The sequence below is a fragment of the Rhincodon typus genome, chromosome 20 (assembly GCF_021869965.1).
Source record: "Rhincodon typus isolate 14 chromosome 20, sRhiTyp1.1, whole genome shotgun sequence".
In the NCBI taxonomy this organism is placed as follows: Eukaryota; Metazoa; Chordata; class Chondrichthyes; order Orectolobiformes; family Rhincodontidae; genus Rhincodon; species Rhincodon typus.
In genome coordinates this window covers 16,718,101-16,732,155 of record NC_063351.1, presented here as the reverse complement: position 1 = coordinate 16,732,155, position 14,055 = coordinate 16,718,101, and the positions used below count along the sequence as shown (strand labels likewise).

Here is a 14,055-nt window from a genome sequence, read left to right as displayed (position 1 = left end):
CAAGGTTCTGCATGTAGACTAGTTAGGTCACATGGGATTCAGGGTGAGCTTGCCAATTGTATACATAATTGGTTTAACAGCAGGAGATAGACAGTAATGGTGGAGGGTTGCTTTTCAGACTGGAGGTCTGTGACCGACGATGTTCCGCAGGGATCGGTACTGGGTCCTCTTATTTTTGTCATTTATATAAATGATTTGGATGAGAATATAGAAGGCACGGTTAGTAAGTTTATGGATGACACCGAAATCGGTGGCTTAGTCTAGAGTGAAGAAGGTTTTCTAAGATGACAAAGGGTTCTTGATCAAATGGGTCAATGGGCTGAGAAACGGCAGATGGAGTTCAATCTGGATAAACGTGAGGTATCGCAACAAACAAGAGTAGAGCTTTCACAATTAATGATAGGGCCTTGGATAGCATTGTAGAACTGAGGGACCTGGGGTGCAGGTACATTAAGTTTGAAGTTTGCATCACATATAGACAGGGTGGTTAAAAAAGCATTTGGCACACTTGCCTTCATTGCTCAGTCCTTTGAGTATAGGAGTCGGGATGTGATGTTGAAGTTGTACAGGACATTGGTGAGGCCTCTTCTGAAATATTGTGTCCAGTGCTGGTCGCCCAGTTATAAGAAGGATATTATCAAGCTGGAGAGGGTTCAGAAGAGATTCACCTGGATGTTGCTGGGTATGGAAGGTTTGAGTGATAAAGAAAGGCTGGATAGGCTGGGATTTTTCTCGCTAGGAGGTTGAGAGACGACCTAATAGAAGCTTATAAAATAATGAGAGGTGTAGATAGAGTTAATGGCAGTCATCTTTTCCTTAGGATGAAGGATTTCAAGACTGGAGGGCTCATTTTTAAGGTGAGAGGAGAGAAATTTACAAAAAAAAATGAGGCAATTTTTTTAAACGAAGGGCTGTTCACAAGTGGAATGAGCTTCTTGAGGAAGTGGTGTCTGTGGGTACAATTACAATGTTTAAAAGACATTTGGATAGGTACTTAAATAGGAAAGGTTTGGAAGGATATGGGACAGCAGCAGGCAAGTGCGACTAGTTTAGTTTGGGATTATGCTCGGCATGGACTGATAGGACCAGAGGGTCCATTTCCGTGCTGTATGACTCTATAACCCTACAACAGGTGAAACTAGTGGTACGATGCGGTAGAAACGCAAGTGGTTCTCCCCACTCAGAAGATGCTGCCATCAAGAGGAAAGTATGTTCTGCCAGTCACTTAATCATTAACGTGGTATATGAATTTCACTGCCAATCTGGTGCCAGTAGGCCACACATCCCAAAGACTGGCAAAGCGCATCAGACATCATGTCTTTTTGGCTGTTCACAATGAGCAAAGTACTGACCATACCAAACCAGCCCACACACACTTTCCAATATTTGATGTGATTCTGCAATTAGACAACATTTGCTAGATAATCCTGAATGTAAAAAGTAAAAATGACAAACAATTTAGGATTGTCAGTTGGGTTTGCAGTGTGGTGCGTGTACTGGAAGCTACATAAGTTAATGCTTTTTGCAGACGAGAAAGTGCTTGGACACGCGCTTAGTTTATTTCAATGCAGCAAAATAGATGACAGCTTTTCACTGGTTTGATTTTCAGGGATATGCCCTGACCAATCAGAATCAACTTGTCTGGTTTAAAATTTAATCAAAGCCTAGCTGTCAATTATCAATCATTATTAGCTGGTGCATGTTCCATGCCAACACCAAAGGGTCACTTGCTAAACAACCAACACTATCCTCTCATGTGGTATAAATGTTGGTTTTCTGCATAAATTAAGTAAATAAAAGAGCAGAGTGTTACCTGAAGAATGACCTGCTGAATTCTGAGGTGCTGGGGGATCTAGGTGTTCTGCATGATTCTCAAAAGATTAGTTTGCAGGTACTGCAAAAATTTAAAAGGCTAACAGAATGCTATCATTTATTACAAGAGGAATTGAACATAAATATAAGGATTTTACAAACCATTGGTAAGGTCATATTTGAATACTGCACACAGTTTTGGTCTCCTTATTTAAGTAAGGATATAAATACATTGGAGGCAGTTCAGTTCACTGGAGGATTACTAGATTGATACCTGGAATGAGTGGGTTGTCTTATGAGGACAGGTTGGACAGATTGGGTTTTCAATGGAGTTCAGAAGAATGTGGGATGTCTTGATGTAATAAAAGATTCTGATTGCAATTGTTTACAATATATCTATTAATGACCTGGAGGAAGAAAGCGAATGTGTTATAGCCAGATTTGCAGATGATCAAAAATAGGTGGAAAGGCAAGTTGCAAGAAGGTTACAGTTTACAGAGAGATATTGATAGGTTAAGCAGGCAAGATGTTGGCAAATGCAGTATAATGTGGGAAAATGTGAAGTTGTTTGTTTGGGAGGGGAGAACAAAAGAATATTACTATTTAAATGGATAAAAACTGCAGAAAGGTGCAATACTAAGGGAGCTGAGGGCACTTATGCATGAAACACAGACAGCTAGCACGCAGGTACAGCAGGTAATCAGATTAATGGAATGCCAGCCCTTATTTACAGAGAGTAGGAGTATTAGAGCAGGGAAGGATTACTACAAATGTACAAGGTGCTGGTGAGACCGAATCTGGAGTACTTCAAGTAGTTTTGGTCCCTTATTTATGGAAAAATATTGTTTAATTGGAGGCAGTTTAGAGAAGGTTCACTAGGATGCTCCCTGGTATGGAGGGATGTCTTATGAACAAAGGCTAAAGAGGTTGGGATTCTATTCACTGGAGTGTAGGGGAATGAGAGGTGATCTTATTGATACATATAGGATCCTTGAGGAGCTTGACAGGGTAAATGCTGAGAGATGTTTTCCTTTATGGGAGAGTCTAGGAAAGAGGGCAAAATCTCAGAGTAAAGTCTTAGAATTAAAACTGAGATGAGGAGGACTTTCTTTTCTCTGAAGGTTGAGAGTCTTTGGAAGTCCTTGCTGCAGACAGCTGTAAGGGTAGAGTCCTTGTATAAATTTAAGGATGAGATGTAGAGATTCTTGATTAGTAGGGGAATCAAGGATTACGGGGCTAGTGGGTGTAAGGAATGTTCGATCAGCCATGATCCTAATCAACAGTAGAGCAGTATCCAAGAGCTAAACAGCCAACCCAGTTCCTATTTCTTATGGACTTATGAGCAGTCTTAATAAAGTGGATATGGAAATTATGTTGCCTCTTGTGGGTGAGTCCAGAATTAAGAGGCATTCCCTTCAGCCCCAGAATCCTCCAAGATATCGGAACTGCTCCAGGTCTGGCCTCTTATGTATCCCTGATTTGAATTGCTTCACCATTGAAGGTCATATCTTGATTTGTCCAGGACCAACGTTCTGCAATACATGTCTCCAGCTCTCTTCCTAACTTTCCTCCTTTAAGACACTCCTTAAATTTAAATCTTTAATCAAGCATTTGGTCATCTGACTTAATATTTCCTAATGTGACTCAGTGTGATATTTCTTTTATAATGTTCTTTTGAAATGCCTTTGATCATTTTATCATATTAAAGGCACCATATAAATTTAATTTGTTGCTGCTACATTTAAAGATTGTGTATCTATAAACTTGGTTCACTTTGCCTCTCTACGCTGTTTAGGCACTTATTTTTTGGAGGGCACAGTGATGGTGAAGGGGCATTGATGGTAAGGGGGCAGCAAGGGCCAGGGAACACTGAGGGTGACATGATTGCAGGGTTGGATGCTTGGAGGGGGTGGCCTGGTTATGATGGTGATAGCAGACGGCTTGTATGATAACCGTAGAGGTTAACCATTAGGGTGTCCAGTGACCATGCTGGGGGAGGAACAGGGTGGGCCAGGGTTCCATTAAAGTTGAGGTGGGGCTTTTGTGATCACTGGGAGATTTGGTGATCACTGTTGGCTCCATGATCACTTGAAGGATTTCTCAGGGAGATCCTGATTGTTAGGGGTTTCTTGGTGAAAGCAGGAGCAGAAGAGAGGTCTATGATTAGGAGTGGTGGAAGTTGGCTGGTCACCTTTAGAAGTGAAAGTGTATTAGTGCATGTTTGATATTTTTTACACTTTAAAATCTCAGCTGACCCAACTTTACTGTTTCCTTGAAGTTTAAAATAATGCCCTTTGCCTCCAGGCTATGGCAAGATACAATGCAGATGATCGCTGATGTTGTAACACATCTATCATTGATTATCCTTAATATTTAACTAGAGCTTGAACATACGACAAGTTTGTGGAACGTTATGTAAGATGTACACTCAATCTTAAATTAAACCTAGGTATTGTTTCTCCTTTACTTTAATGTAATTGGAATTTTAGGCTTCCGATTTAAGTTCTGAATTGCATATACATGCCAACTGCAGTGTTCACTAGATGTGCAAACAATGACAGCTGATATTTGATCCGGTAATTACTTGCCATATTTTATAACTGCAGGATCTTATGGCACCTTTTCTTGGCATATGTAAGTGGTACTAAATGTATTCTGAAACGTAACCCAGCAGGCAGAATACATGAAAGAAAAGAGGAAATAAATAAGTGTTGATGAGTTTTTCTACTATGCTGAAGCATGTCGCACACTGGGAGTGCAAAAACGTCTCACACTCTGCATTTGACAAAAAAAGTAGTATATTCATCACATTAATTGCAGTTAGCTTTCTCACTTTGTGTCTAGTTTATTCAACTTCACCTTTGTGGAAACATTTCATAAAATGGATTATAAAAGGTATCGCATTCAACATAAAACAAAATCTACAGGGATAAAAATCCCAATGAGGTCCATTAGCGGGCACAGAGATTGCCATGCTTCATTACTCCATGCCCAGGCCAAGTGAATGCAAATGTTGTTCTGTCTACTCAATGAAATGGTGCGTATTGACTGGCTACGTACTCAGATGTATGCATGCCTAACGTGCTAGCCTACAATTCTTAAAGGCAGCTCTATCTCTGCAAAGGACAGAATCACCTCCAAAAGTGTTTCTGAGATGGAAAAGGATTGCCTGTGGAGCAAAAGGCCAAAGGGTGGGCTCTCTGGTTCTCGAATGCAAGGCTGGAGGCATTAGTCCAAGAAGTGTAAGTAAGGCTAGAGATCATCTTCCTGCAGGGGACTGGGAGTCTCCTCGTGTGCACACACTGAAGAGAATGTGAGCAGCTGGCCAAGGAAGTCAGTTCCAAGGAGTCTGGCCCCAAGGATATGGCTGATGTGTTGTAATGCATGTTCAAAGGTTACCTGCTACATACTGTATCAGCAAACTCGCACACAGCTCAATTCACCAAACTGCCACTTACCCTTCAGCGGTCAAAGTCTAGCATTCAGACACTGCATCTCAGCGTCAGATACAAAACACAGTTTCCAATCTCACTGTCACATTTTGCAGCTTCAGTTTGTTTACAACTATTCAGCTACAATAGGCATATCACAAACACATTGCAATATACCGACTGACAGTCTTTCCTGACCTTTGCAGAATAACTGGCATATAACAGAATTCAGTAGAGTTCTTCCTGCCCCTTTGGCCATTCCATTGGCTTAAAAACCTTTCCATTTCTGTTTCTCTTCAGTTCTAAGAAGAGGTCATTGACCTGAAATATTTCTCTCCATAGATAACACCTAACGTGCTGAGATTTTTCTAGCATTTTTTATTCTTACTATATTTATTATTGTTCCTTAGTTGTATACATATGCAGTGTTTACCCTTTTTTCAAAACTTATGATATCTTGCAGTTTGCAAGGCTCAGTCTGGTTGGTTTGATAGCCAGGTGATAGCACTGTGTATTGTCTAGTGGACTGCTTTGAATCCTGCAGCAAATGTTGGTAGGTACATTTAGTCCCGGTTTGGTGAGCAGTCTATCAGGGTGACCACACTGCAAGTTGAGCTATCTTTGAAATTCTATTTGTGGAGGAGGTATGTTATTCTTGCATTGAGAAAGTGGATTGCGTTAAGTGTAGACCACTGTTTTTGAAACAAGTCAAACCCTGGACACTCCACCTCTTACAGAAGTGATGCGTTGTGACTACCAGCAGTGCTCCGCCTTTTTAAAAGCATAAAGGTTATCAGATTGGAGAACTTGGTGGAAGAGATGTCCTGTATCCTCAAAGGATAGAAATAAAAAGGCTTTAGCATGATATAGAGAAGGAAGTCAATGCTAACAGCAGCTCAAAGTGCCTGATTACAGTTCAGGAAGAAGTTTAATGCCTCTCTTTGTCAGTGAGTGTATGTTCCCATGCCACACCCTACCACCTTCACCACTAAGCCTCATTAACTGCTCAGATCAATATACTGTCAGCAGTCCAATGATATCTGTCAATCAGGACTCATTTGTACCATTCATTTGCTTCATCCCTTCCACGCAAAGTTAACATTGCTGAAAGCCCCAAATCTCCATCACTTGCAGACACCACCAGCTCATTAGCACATTTTCTACTTTCTTGCAGGAGATGTTGGCAGACAAAACAGGAATTAACAAAATATGAAGAGGCACTACTGCATGTTTCAAGTGCCATGAGGGAGAAAGTCTCGGCTATTATGAGAATGCTGTGACCACCAGCAGGGATAAAACAACTGAACAGGAGAATATCTGCATATTTTATCCTCTTTCTCACATCTGAATTCTTCCTCATCCTCAATCTATTCTGGTATCTCAGCTGCAGATGATGCAAGCATCCACTACTGACTTTCTCTTCTCCTCTTATCACATCCCAATCCTTTCCCCTTCTTTAGTACCTCAGCACCAGGCAGATCATTCATTGTAGACTATTGAAAATATTAACAATTTTGGAAAAGCATCCAAAATATGTGGAAATGCAGCATGTACCAAAAAAAAGGTAGTATCTGAATTGCAAGTAGGTTATGTAGGAGCAAATTACTGCAGATGCTGGAATCTGTACTAAATACTGGAGATCATAGCAGATCAGGCAGCAGCCATGGAGAGAGACCAAGCTAACATTTCAAGCCTACTAACGCTTCAACTGTCAATGACTGTTCATCTCTAGACTTGAAACGTTAGCTTGCTGTCTCTCTGTGGATATTGCCTGACCCACTGTGATCTCCAGCAGTTGTTGTTTTCAGTGCAAGTAAGTTTTGATCACTTTAAATAGTGCTGGTGAAGAGGACTTCATGCTATTTAAAATTATACTCAGGGAGCACAAGCTAGATCCGAGGGTTCCCTAATGGGGACATTATCTGACTGTCCTGCGTGCTGCCAACAAGCATTGGGTATGCGTGTGCAAATCCCTTTACAAGCATGGCATATGCTATACTTGCCACTGAAGTGCACACACTCACTGTGGACCCTATTTTAGTAATTTATGAAGCCTTATGACACCCAAGAAGCAATTGGCTACAGAGGCCAATATCTCCCACAGGTTGAGCAAGCAAAGGGGCTATGGGTTTGGATGAACTTTGAGAAGAGTGAATTGTCCATGTATGAAGTGCACATAGGATGTGCCATGACAGTCAGAAGCTCCCTTTAGGGGAAACCATTGAATCTTTAGGGCAAATAGTTGTCTTGGATCATACTGAACACCAGTGCTTTAACAAAATACCAAAGTCTCTAAATTCTTCCACCGACTTGTAATACATGCCAAAGTCAAAAATAAGATTTCTTCACAAAATTCCACTTGAACCATTACCGTGAATATTTTGTTTCTATTGTTGAGGGTTGATCTCCTCTGACATGCATACTGAGAAATAGTTACCACCGGTGGAGGTAATGGAAAATTTGATTGAAGCAGCTTCTGCACCTAAAGAAATAAAACAAAATCAAATTCATTGCTGGTTCAGATAAAAGATTGTGGCTTCCTGTTGGGTCAGCTTGCATTATCAAGTCTATCAATGAACACATATGAAACACATCTATGGATGTGGTAACAATCCAGAGAAAGGAATCCCAAATTGAAGTGAGACTGAAGAAGGTGCAGGGAACAGTTGGGTGAGGGTTGGGGGCATAATCTCACAGTGGTGCACAGATATAACAGAAATAACTGAATAATTCTCAGCAGCAGAGAGAGATGGAGCCGAGATCCATGAAGGAGACACGTATTTGAGATCTCCCTCCTCATCCTCCTCCAGCTACAATAAATTGATGTCCATTTGGAGAAATATCTCAAAGAAATCAGTGGGCCTCACATGAGACCTATCACACCTTGAATCAACAGGTCTTCTCGTTTCTATTTCTGTCAAAAGATTGGCCTATCACTGACATATGTTGGGATGTTGCAAATGATCTGTAGCTGCAAGGAAGCTTAATTGGCACATCAAGTGTTTCAAACTCCTTTAATTGCAAAGCACACTGGGATGGCCTGAGGACATGAAATGCATTATAAAAGTTTATCTTTGTAACAAATGTGGTGAAGCACCACACTGTCACATCAGGCAGAAACCTATTCATCTGTTTTGATCAAGTTACTGAACCAAGAAAGACTTGGCAATTATTTTTAATTTGTTCTTGGAATGTGGATGTCACTGGCAAGGTCAGCAGTTATTGCCCATCCCTAATTACCCTGAGAAATATAGACACAACAAGCATTGTATTTAATTTCATATTACCTGTTTCAAAGAAATAATAGTCCTGATTCTTAATCAGTTCCCTTTGGTTATTGGTTTGTCTTAGAAATGATCATATGTGAAACAAACATCATGGCATCTATCATGGGGCTTTCACTCACATAATGAGATAGTTAAATAGAAACAGGCTTGGCTGTTATTCTCTTTGTCCATAATCCAAATTGGTATAAAAGAAAATATTACTTTTGTTATGAAGCAACAATATCGAAGTGAATTTCACTGATATCAAAATACTGCCATAGCTGTTGAAATGCCATAGATGAATTAAATACCAATCAAACTTCAGTCGGATTTTACATATCCAATTAATGCTTGACAACATATAAACAGATAGCTAGTTGTCTTGCCAAACAAAGCACTTGGCCTGCAGCCTACAAACAGGATATGACTTTGCTATCATCTTCCAAACAACTAAACTTCCATTTAATACAGTTCAAAGTCATAGCAATTTCCCCAACATAATTTGAGTTGACAAAAGAGAAAGTGTTTAAATTGGACAGCCCCTGAAACAGCTGTTTCCTAGCCTAGGGATTGTGATATTCAATTGTCCCACCCCCATTCGGCATAATACAGGCGACATTGTTTTGGCTGCCTGCTGATTATAATGGTTTCTGTGTGAAGCCTGCATTGTGCTGTTCATTACCCTCATACTTCAGCAGACGGCCCAATATTATTACTTCCTAGTTCCACTTAAAGCTTGCTTACCCCACTTAAAGGAAAGCTTCACTGAGGCCCTTGGAAATATGGAGATATTTGGGAGCGATGTTGTGGAACAAATGATTGGCAATGAAGGAAAACATGCACAATGGTACTCCAACTGCATTGGAGTCCTTGATGGAAGAGGAGCAAAGGAAGAGATATGTCTTGTATCCACAGGGAGTGCAATGGAATATCCAGACATGTGAAGAGAAGACTGTGAGCGCAAATATTTACTGAGATCAATGCCACAGGATTTGTCTCAAGGACCTGGATGTGATATTGTAAAAGCTTTCCATTTACAGGAGTGATAAGATCAGTAAATGTACCTGTGCCATATCCTACCAACTCATGCATAACATTTATGTGTTTCACTTCTTCCTCACAGACTTAATTGTAAGTTTGAAGCCTACATTTCACACCTCAATGAATAAGGGCCAACACCACAGTGATAAGGAAGAGACACCATCACTTGATTTCACAATTCTGCGCAAACTGTACGTGGTTAGCTTGCCACAAGGTCTGTGTTCAGTATCAAAGAGCACGGAGTTGTCTGGCAGAGAGTGAGCACTGGGCTTTGTGTGGAGCTTGAAGTCCAATGTTTGCAGCACACTTCTGACCCTAACCATCCTACTGCATCTGACGTCTCAGCTTCCAAAACAGTAGCAGCAGGTGCCAGGTGATGTCTGAGTACCGTAGTTGAATTTCAGACTGCTACTGGCATGGATGTGAATCCCAGAGTCAATAAATCTGTTCTTTAGAAACATACTAAGATTACAGAAGTGCTAACCAGAGGGAGCAGCAGTCAATTCTGGGAGCATGAATCTACTTCCCTGTCTCTGCTTGGATATGATCCCAACCCTACACGCCCTCCAATGCACTAGTTGTCTGTCAGCCAGCCAGACCAGACCAGATTGCTGCTATCTGTGCCAAGATATTTTGCTGCTGTACGTCAACTACAAGGCCTTTGGAAAACGCTCCAACTCCGAAGTCAGTAGCTTCCAACTAGAACTAGGGGTCATAGCCTCAAGATAAGGGGGAGCAGGTTTAGGACTGAGTTGAGGAGGAACTTCTCCACCCAAAGGGTTGTGAATCTGTGGAATTACCTGCCCAATGAAGCAGTTGAGACTACCTCATTGAATGTTTTTAAGACAAAGATAGATAGATTTTTGAACAGTGAAGGAATTAAGGATTACGGCAAGCAGGCAGGTAAGTGGAGCTGAGTCCACGAAAAGATCAGCCATGATAAGACCATAAGACATAGGAGCAGAAATTAGGCCATTCATCCCAGTTTCTCGACCCCATTCTCCCACTTTTTCCCCGTAACCTTTGATTCCCTTGACAATCAAGAACCGATCTATCTCCATCTTAAATATATTCAATGACCTGGCCTCCACAGCCTTGTGTGGCAGTGAATTCCATCGATTCACCAATCTCTGGCTAAAGAAGTTTCTCCTTATCTCCGTTATAAAATGTCTTTCCATTACTCTAAGGCTGTGCCTCCGGTCCGAGTCTCTCCTACCAATGGAAGCATCTTCCCAACATCCACTCTGTCCAGGCCATTCAGTATTCCGTAAGATTCAATTAGATCCCCCCTCATCCTTCTAAACTCCATTGAGTATAGACTCAGATTCCTGAAACGTTCCTCATATGTTAAGCTTTTCATTCCTGGGACCATTCTCGTGAACCTCCTCTGAACCCGTTCCAGGTCAGTACATCTTTCCTGAGATATGGGGCACAAAACTGCAGACAATACTCCAAATGTGGCCTGACCAGAGCGTTATAGAGCCTCAGAAGTACATCCCTGCTTTTATATTGAAGTCCTCTCAAAATAAATGACAAAGTTGCATTTGCCTTCCTAACTACTGACTCAACCTGCAAGTTTACCTTGAAAGAATTCTGGACTAGAACTCTCAGTCTCTTTGCACTTCAGACTTCTGAATTTTCTTCCCATATAGAAAATAGTCCATGCCTCTTTTCTTCTGACCAAAGTGCATGACCTCACATTTTCCCATGTTGTACTCCCATCTACCACTTCTGTGCCTACCCTCCTAACCTGTCCAAATCCTTCTGCAACCTCCCTGCCTCCACAATACTACCTGTCCCTCTACCTATCTTGGTATCGTCTGCAAACTTAGCCAGAATGCCCTCAGTTCCTTCATCTAGATCATTAATATATAAAGTGAAAAGTTGTGGTCTCAGCACTAACCCTTGTGGAATACCCACTAGTCACTGGCTGCCATCCTGAGAAGGATCCTTTTATCCCCACTCTCTGCTTTCTGCCAGAGAGCCAATCTTCTAACCATGCTAGTACCTTGCCTCTAACACCATGGGCCCTTATCTTACTCAGCAACCTCCTGTGCGAACCTTGTCAAAGGCCTTCTGGAAGTCCAGGTAGATAACATCCATTTGTCTCTTTGGTCTAATCTGTTCATTACTTCCTCAAAGAATTCTAACAGATTTGTCAGGCATGACCTTCCCTTGATGAAGCCATGCTGACTTTGCCTTATTTTACCATGCACTTCCAAATATTCAGAAATCTCATCCTTCACAATGGACTCTAAAATCTTCCCCACAACCGAGGTTAGGCTAATCGGCCTTTAATTTTCAGTCTTTTGCCTTATTCCCTTTTTAAACAGGGGTGTCATGTTAGCGATTTTCCCATCATTTAGGACCCTCCCTGACTCCAGTGATTCCTAAAAAATCACCATTAATGCCTCCACTATCACCACCAGCTATCTCCTTTAGAACTCTGGGGTGTAGTCCATCTGGTCCTGGTGATTTATCCACCTTCAGGCCATTCAGTTTTTCCAGAACCTTCTCCTTGATGATGGCCACCATACTCAGATCTGTCCCCCGACTCTCTCGAATTTTTGGCATATTACTCATACCTTCCACTGTGAAGACTGATGCAAAGTCATTATTCAGTTCCTCAGCCATTTTTTTTATCCCCATTACTATCACTCCAGCATCATTTTCCAGCAGTCCAATGTCCACTTTTGCCTTTGTAGATCCAAAGAAGCTCTTACAGTGCTCCTTTATATTATTGGCTAGCTTAACCTCCTATTTAATCTCCTCCCTCCTTATTTCTTTTTTTGTTGCCCTCTGTTGGTCTTTGTAAGTTTCCCAATCCTCTGGTTTCCCACTGCCCTTCACCACATTATATGCTTTCTCTTTTGCTTTTATGCAATCCCTGATTTCCCTTGTCAGCCATGGTTGCCTGATCCTCCCTGTACCCTGCTTCTTTTTCCTAGGGATGAATTTTTGCTGCGTCTCCTGAATTACTCCCAGAAACTCCTGCCATTGCTGTTCCACTGTCTTTTCTGCTCGGCTCCTCTCCCAGTGAATTCTGCCCAGCTCCTCCCTCATGTCTCTGTAGGTGCCTTTATTCAGCTGTAATACCATTACCTCTGATTCTATTTTCTCCCTCTCAAATTGCACAGTAAATTCAATCATATTATGATCACTGCCTTCTAAGGGTTCCTTCTCCTTAAGCTCCCCTATCATGTCTGCCTCATTGTACAACACTAAATCCAGTATTGCCTGTTCCCTTGTGGGCTCCACCACAAGCTGCTCCAAAAAGCCATCTCGTAGACATTCCACAAATTCCTTTTCTTGCAATCCCCCACCAACCTGATTTTCCCAGTCCACCTGCGTATTGATCACCGTAACTTTGCCTTTTTTACACACCTTTTCTATCTCCTGGTATATCTTGTGCCCTAGCTCCTGACTGTTTGGAGGCCTGTACATAATTCCAACTGTGTTTTTTTTTACCTCTGCAGTTCCTCAACTCTACTCACATAGATTCTACACCATCTGACCCTACTTCATTTTTTACTATTGATTTAATTTCAGTTGTTACTAATAAGGCAACCCCACCCACGCCCACCTGCCTATCTTTTCGATAAGATGTATATCCTTCGACATCCAGCTCCCAATCCTGATCCCCTTGCAGCCATGTCTCCATGATGCCCACCACATTGTATCTGCCAGTCTCAATCTGTGCCACAAGCTCATTTACCTTCTTTCTTATATTGCGTGCATTCAGATACAACACCTTCAGTCCTGTATTAACCCATCTCTCTTCTCATTGTCACTTGTTTATCCAGTGTGCTTGAAGTTTAATTCCTAACCCTTTCCAAACACTCTGTCCTATTTGTGTCTGTGCTGGAGACTTTAATAACCTCTCCTGAATTCTCCTTTCCTGTCATTTTTTTTTCATATTTTTCCACGTAGTGGAATCTACCGTTACAGATGTTAGCTTGCTGCTTTGTTCCCCACTGGGGGACATTTTACTCTTGCCTTCCCCCCCCCCCACTTTCTAGTTTAAAGTGCTGTTGACCAGCCTGTTTACATTTTTTGCTAGAATATTGGTCCCAGCTTGGTTCAGATGGAGACCGTCCCAACAGTACTGATCCGTCCTGTTCCAATACTGATGCAAATGCCCCATGAAAAGGAACCCCTCTTTCCACACCACTCCTTTAGCCATGTGTTTACTACCCTTATTCTCGTGCCCCTATGCCAATTAGCACGTGGCTCAGGCAGTAATCCAGAGATTATAACCCTTGAGGAACTGCTCTTTAATTTTGTTCCTTGCTTCTAATAATCCCTGAACAGGTTCCCTTTCCTTGTCTTGCCCATGTTGTTTGTCCCAACATGGACTACAACAACTGGATCTTCCCCTTCCCTCTCCAACATCCTTTCAAGCCGGTCAGAGATATCCCTTGCCCTGGCACCAGGCAGGCAACACACCATGCAGGACTCTCAATCCTGCTTACAAAGGATACTATCTACTCCTCTAATTATAGAAT

General features: G+C 41.7%; 1 protein-coding gene across 1 annotated transcript in view; it reads right to left on the bottom strand.

Moving 5' to 3' along the window:
- dntt (deoxynucleotidyltransferase, terminal) overlaps positions 1–14,055 on the bottom strand; it is a 246,633-nt gene that overhangs the window by 182,559 nt on the left and 50,019 nt on the right. Inside the window, exon 3 of the mRNA XM_048609074.1 lies at positions 7,615–7,725. Coding sequence (XP_048465031.1) covers positions 7,615–7,725 — 111 coding nt within the window. The remainder of the gene's footprint in view (positions 1–7,614; positions 7,726–14,055) is intronic.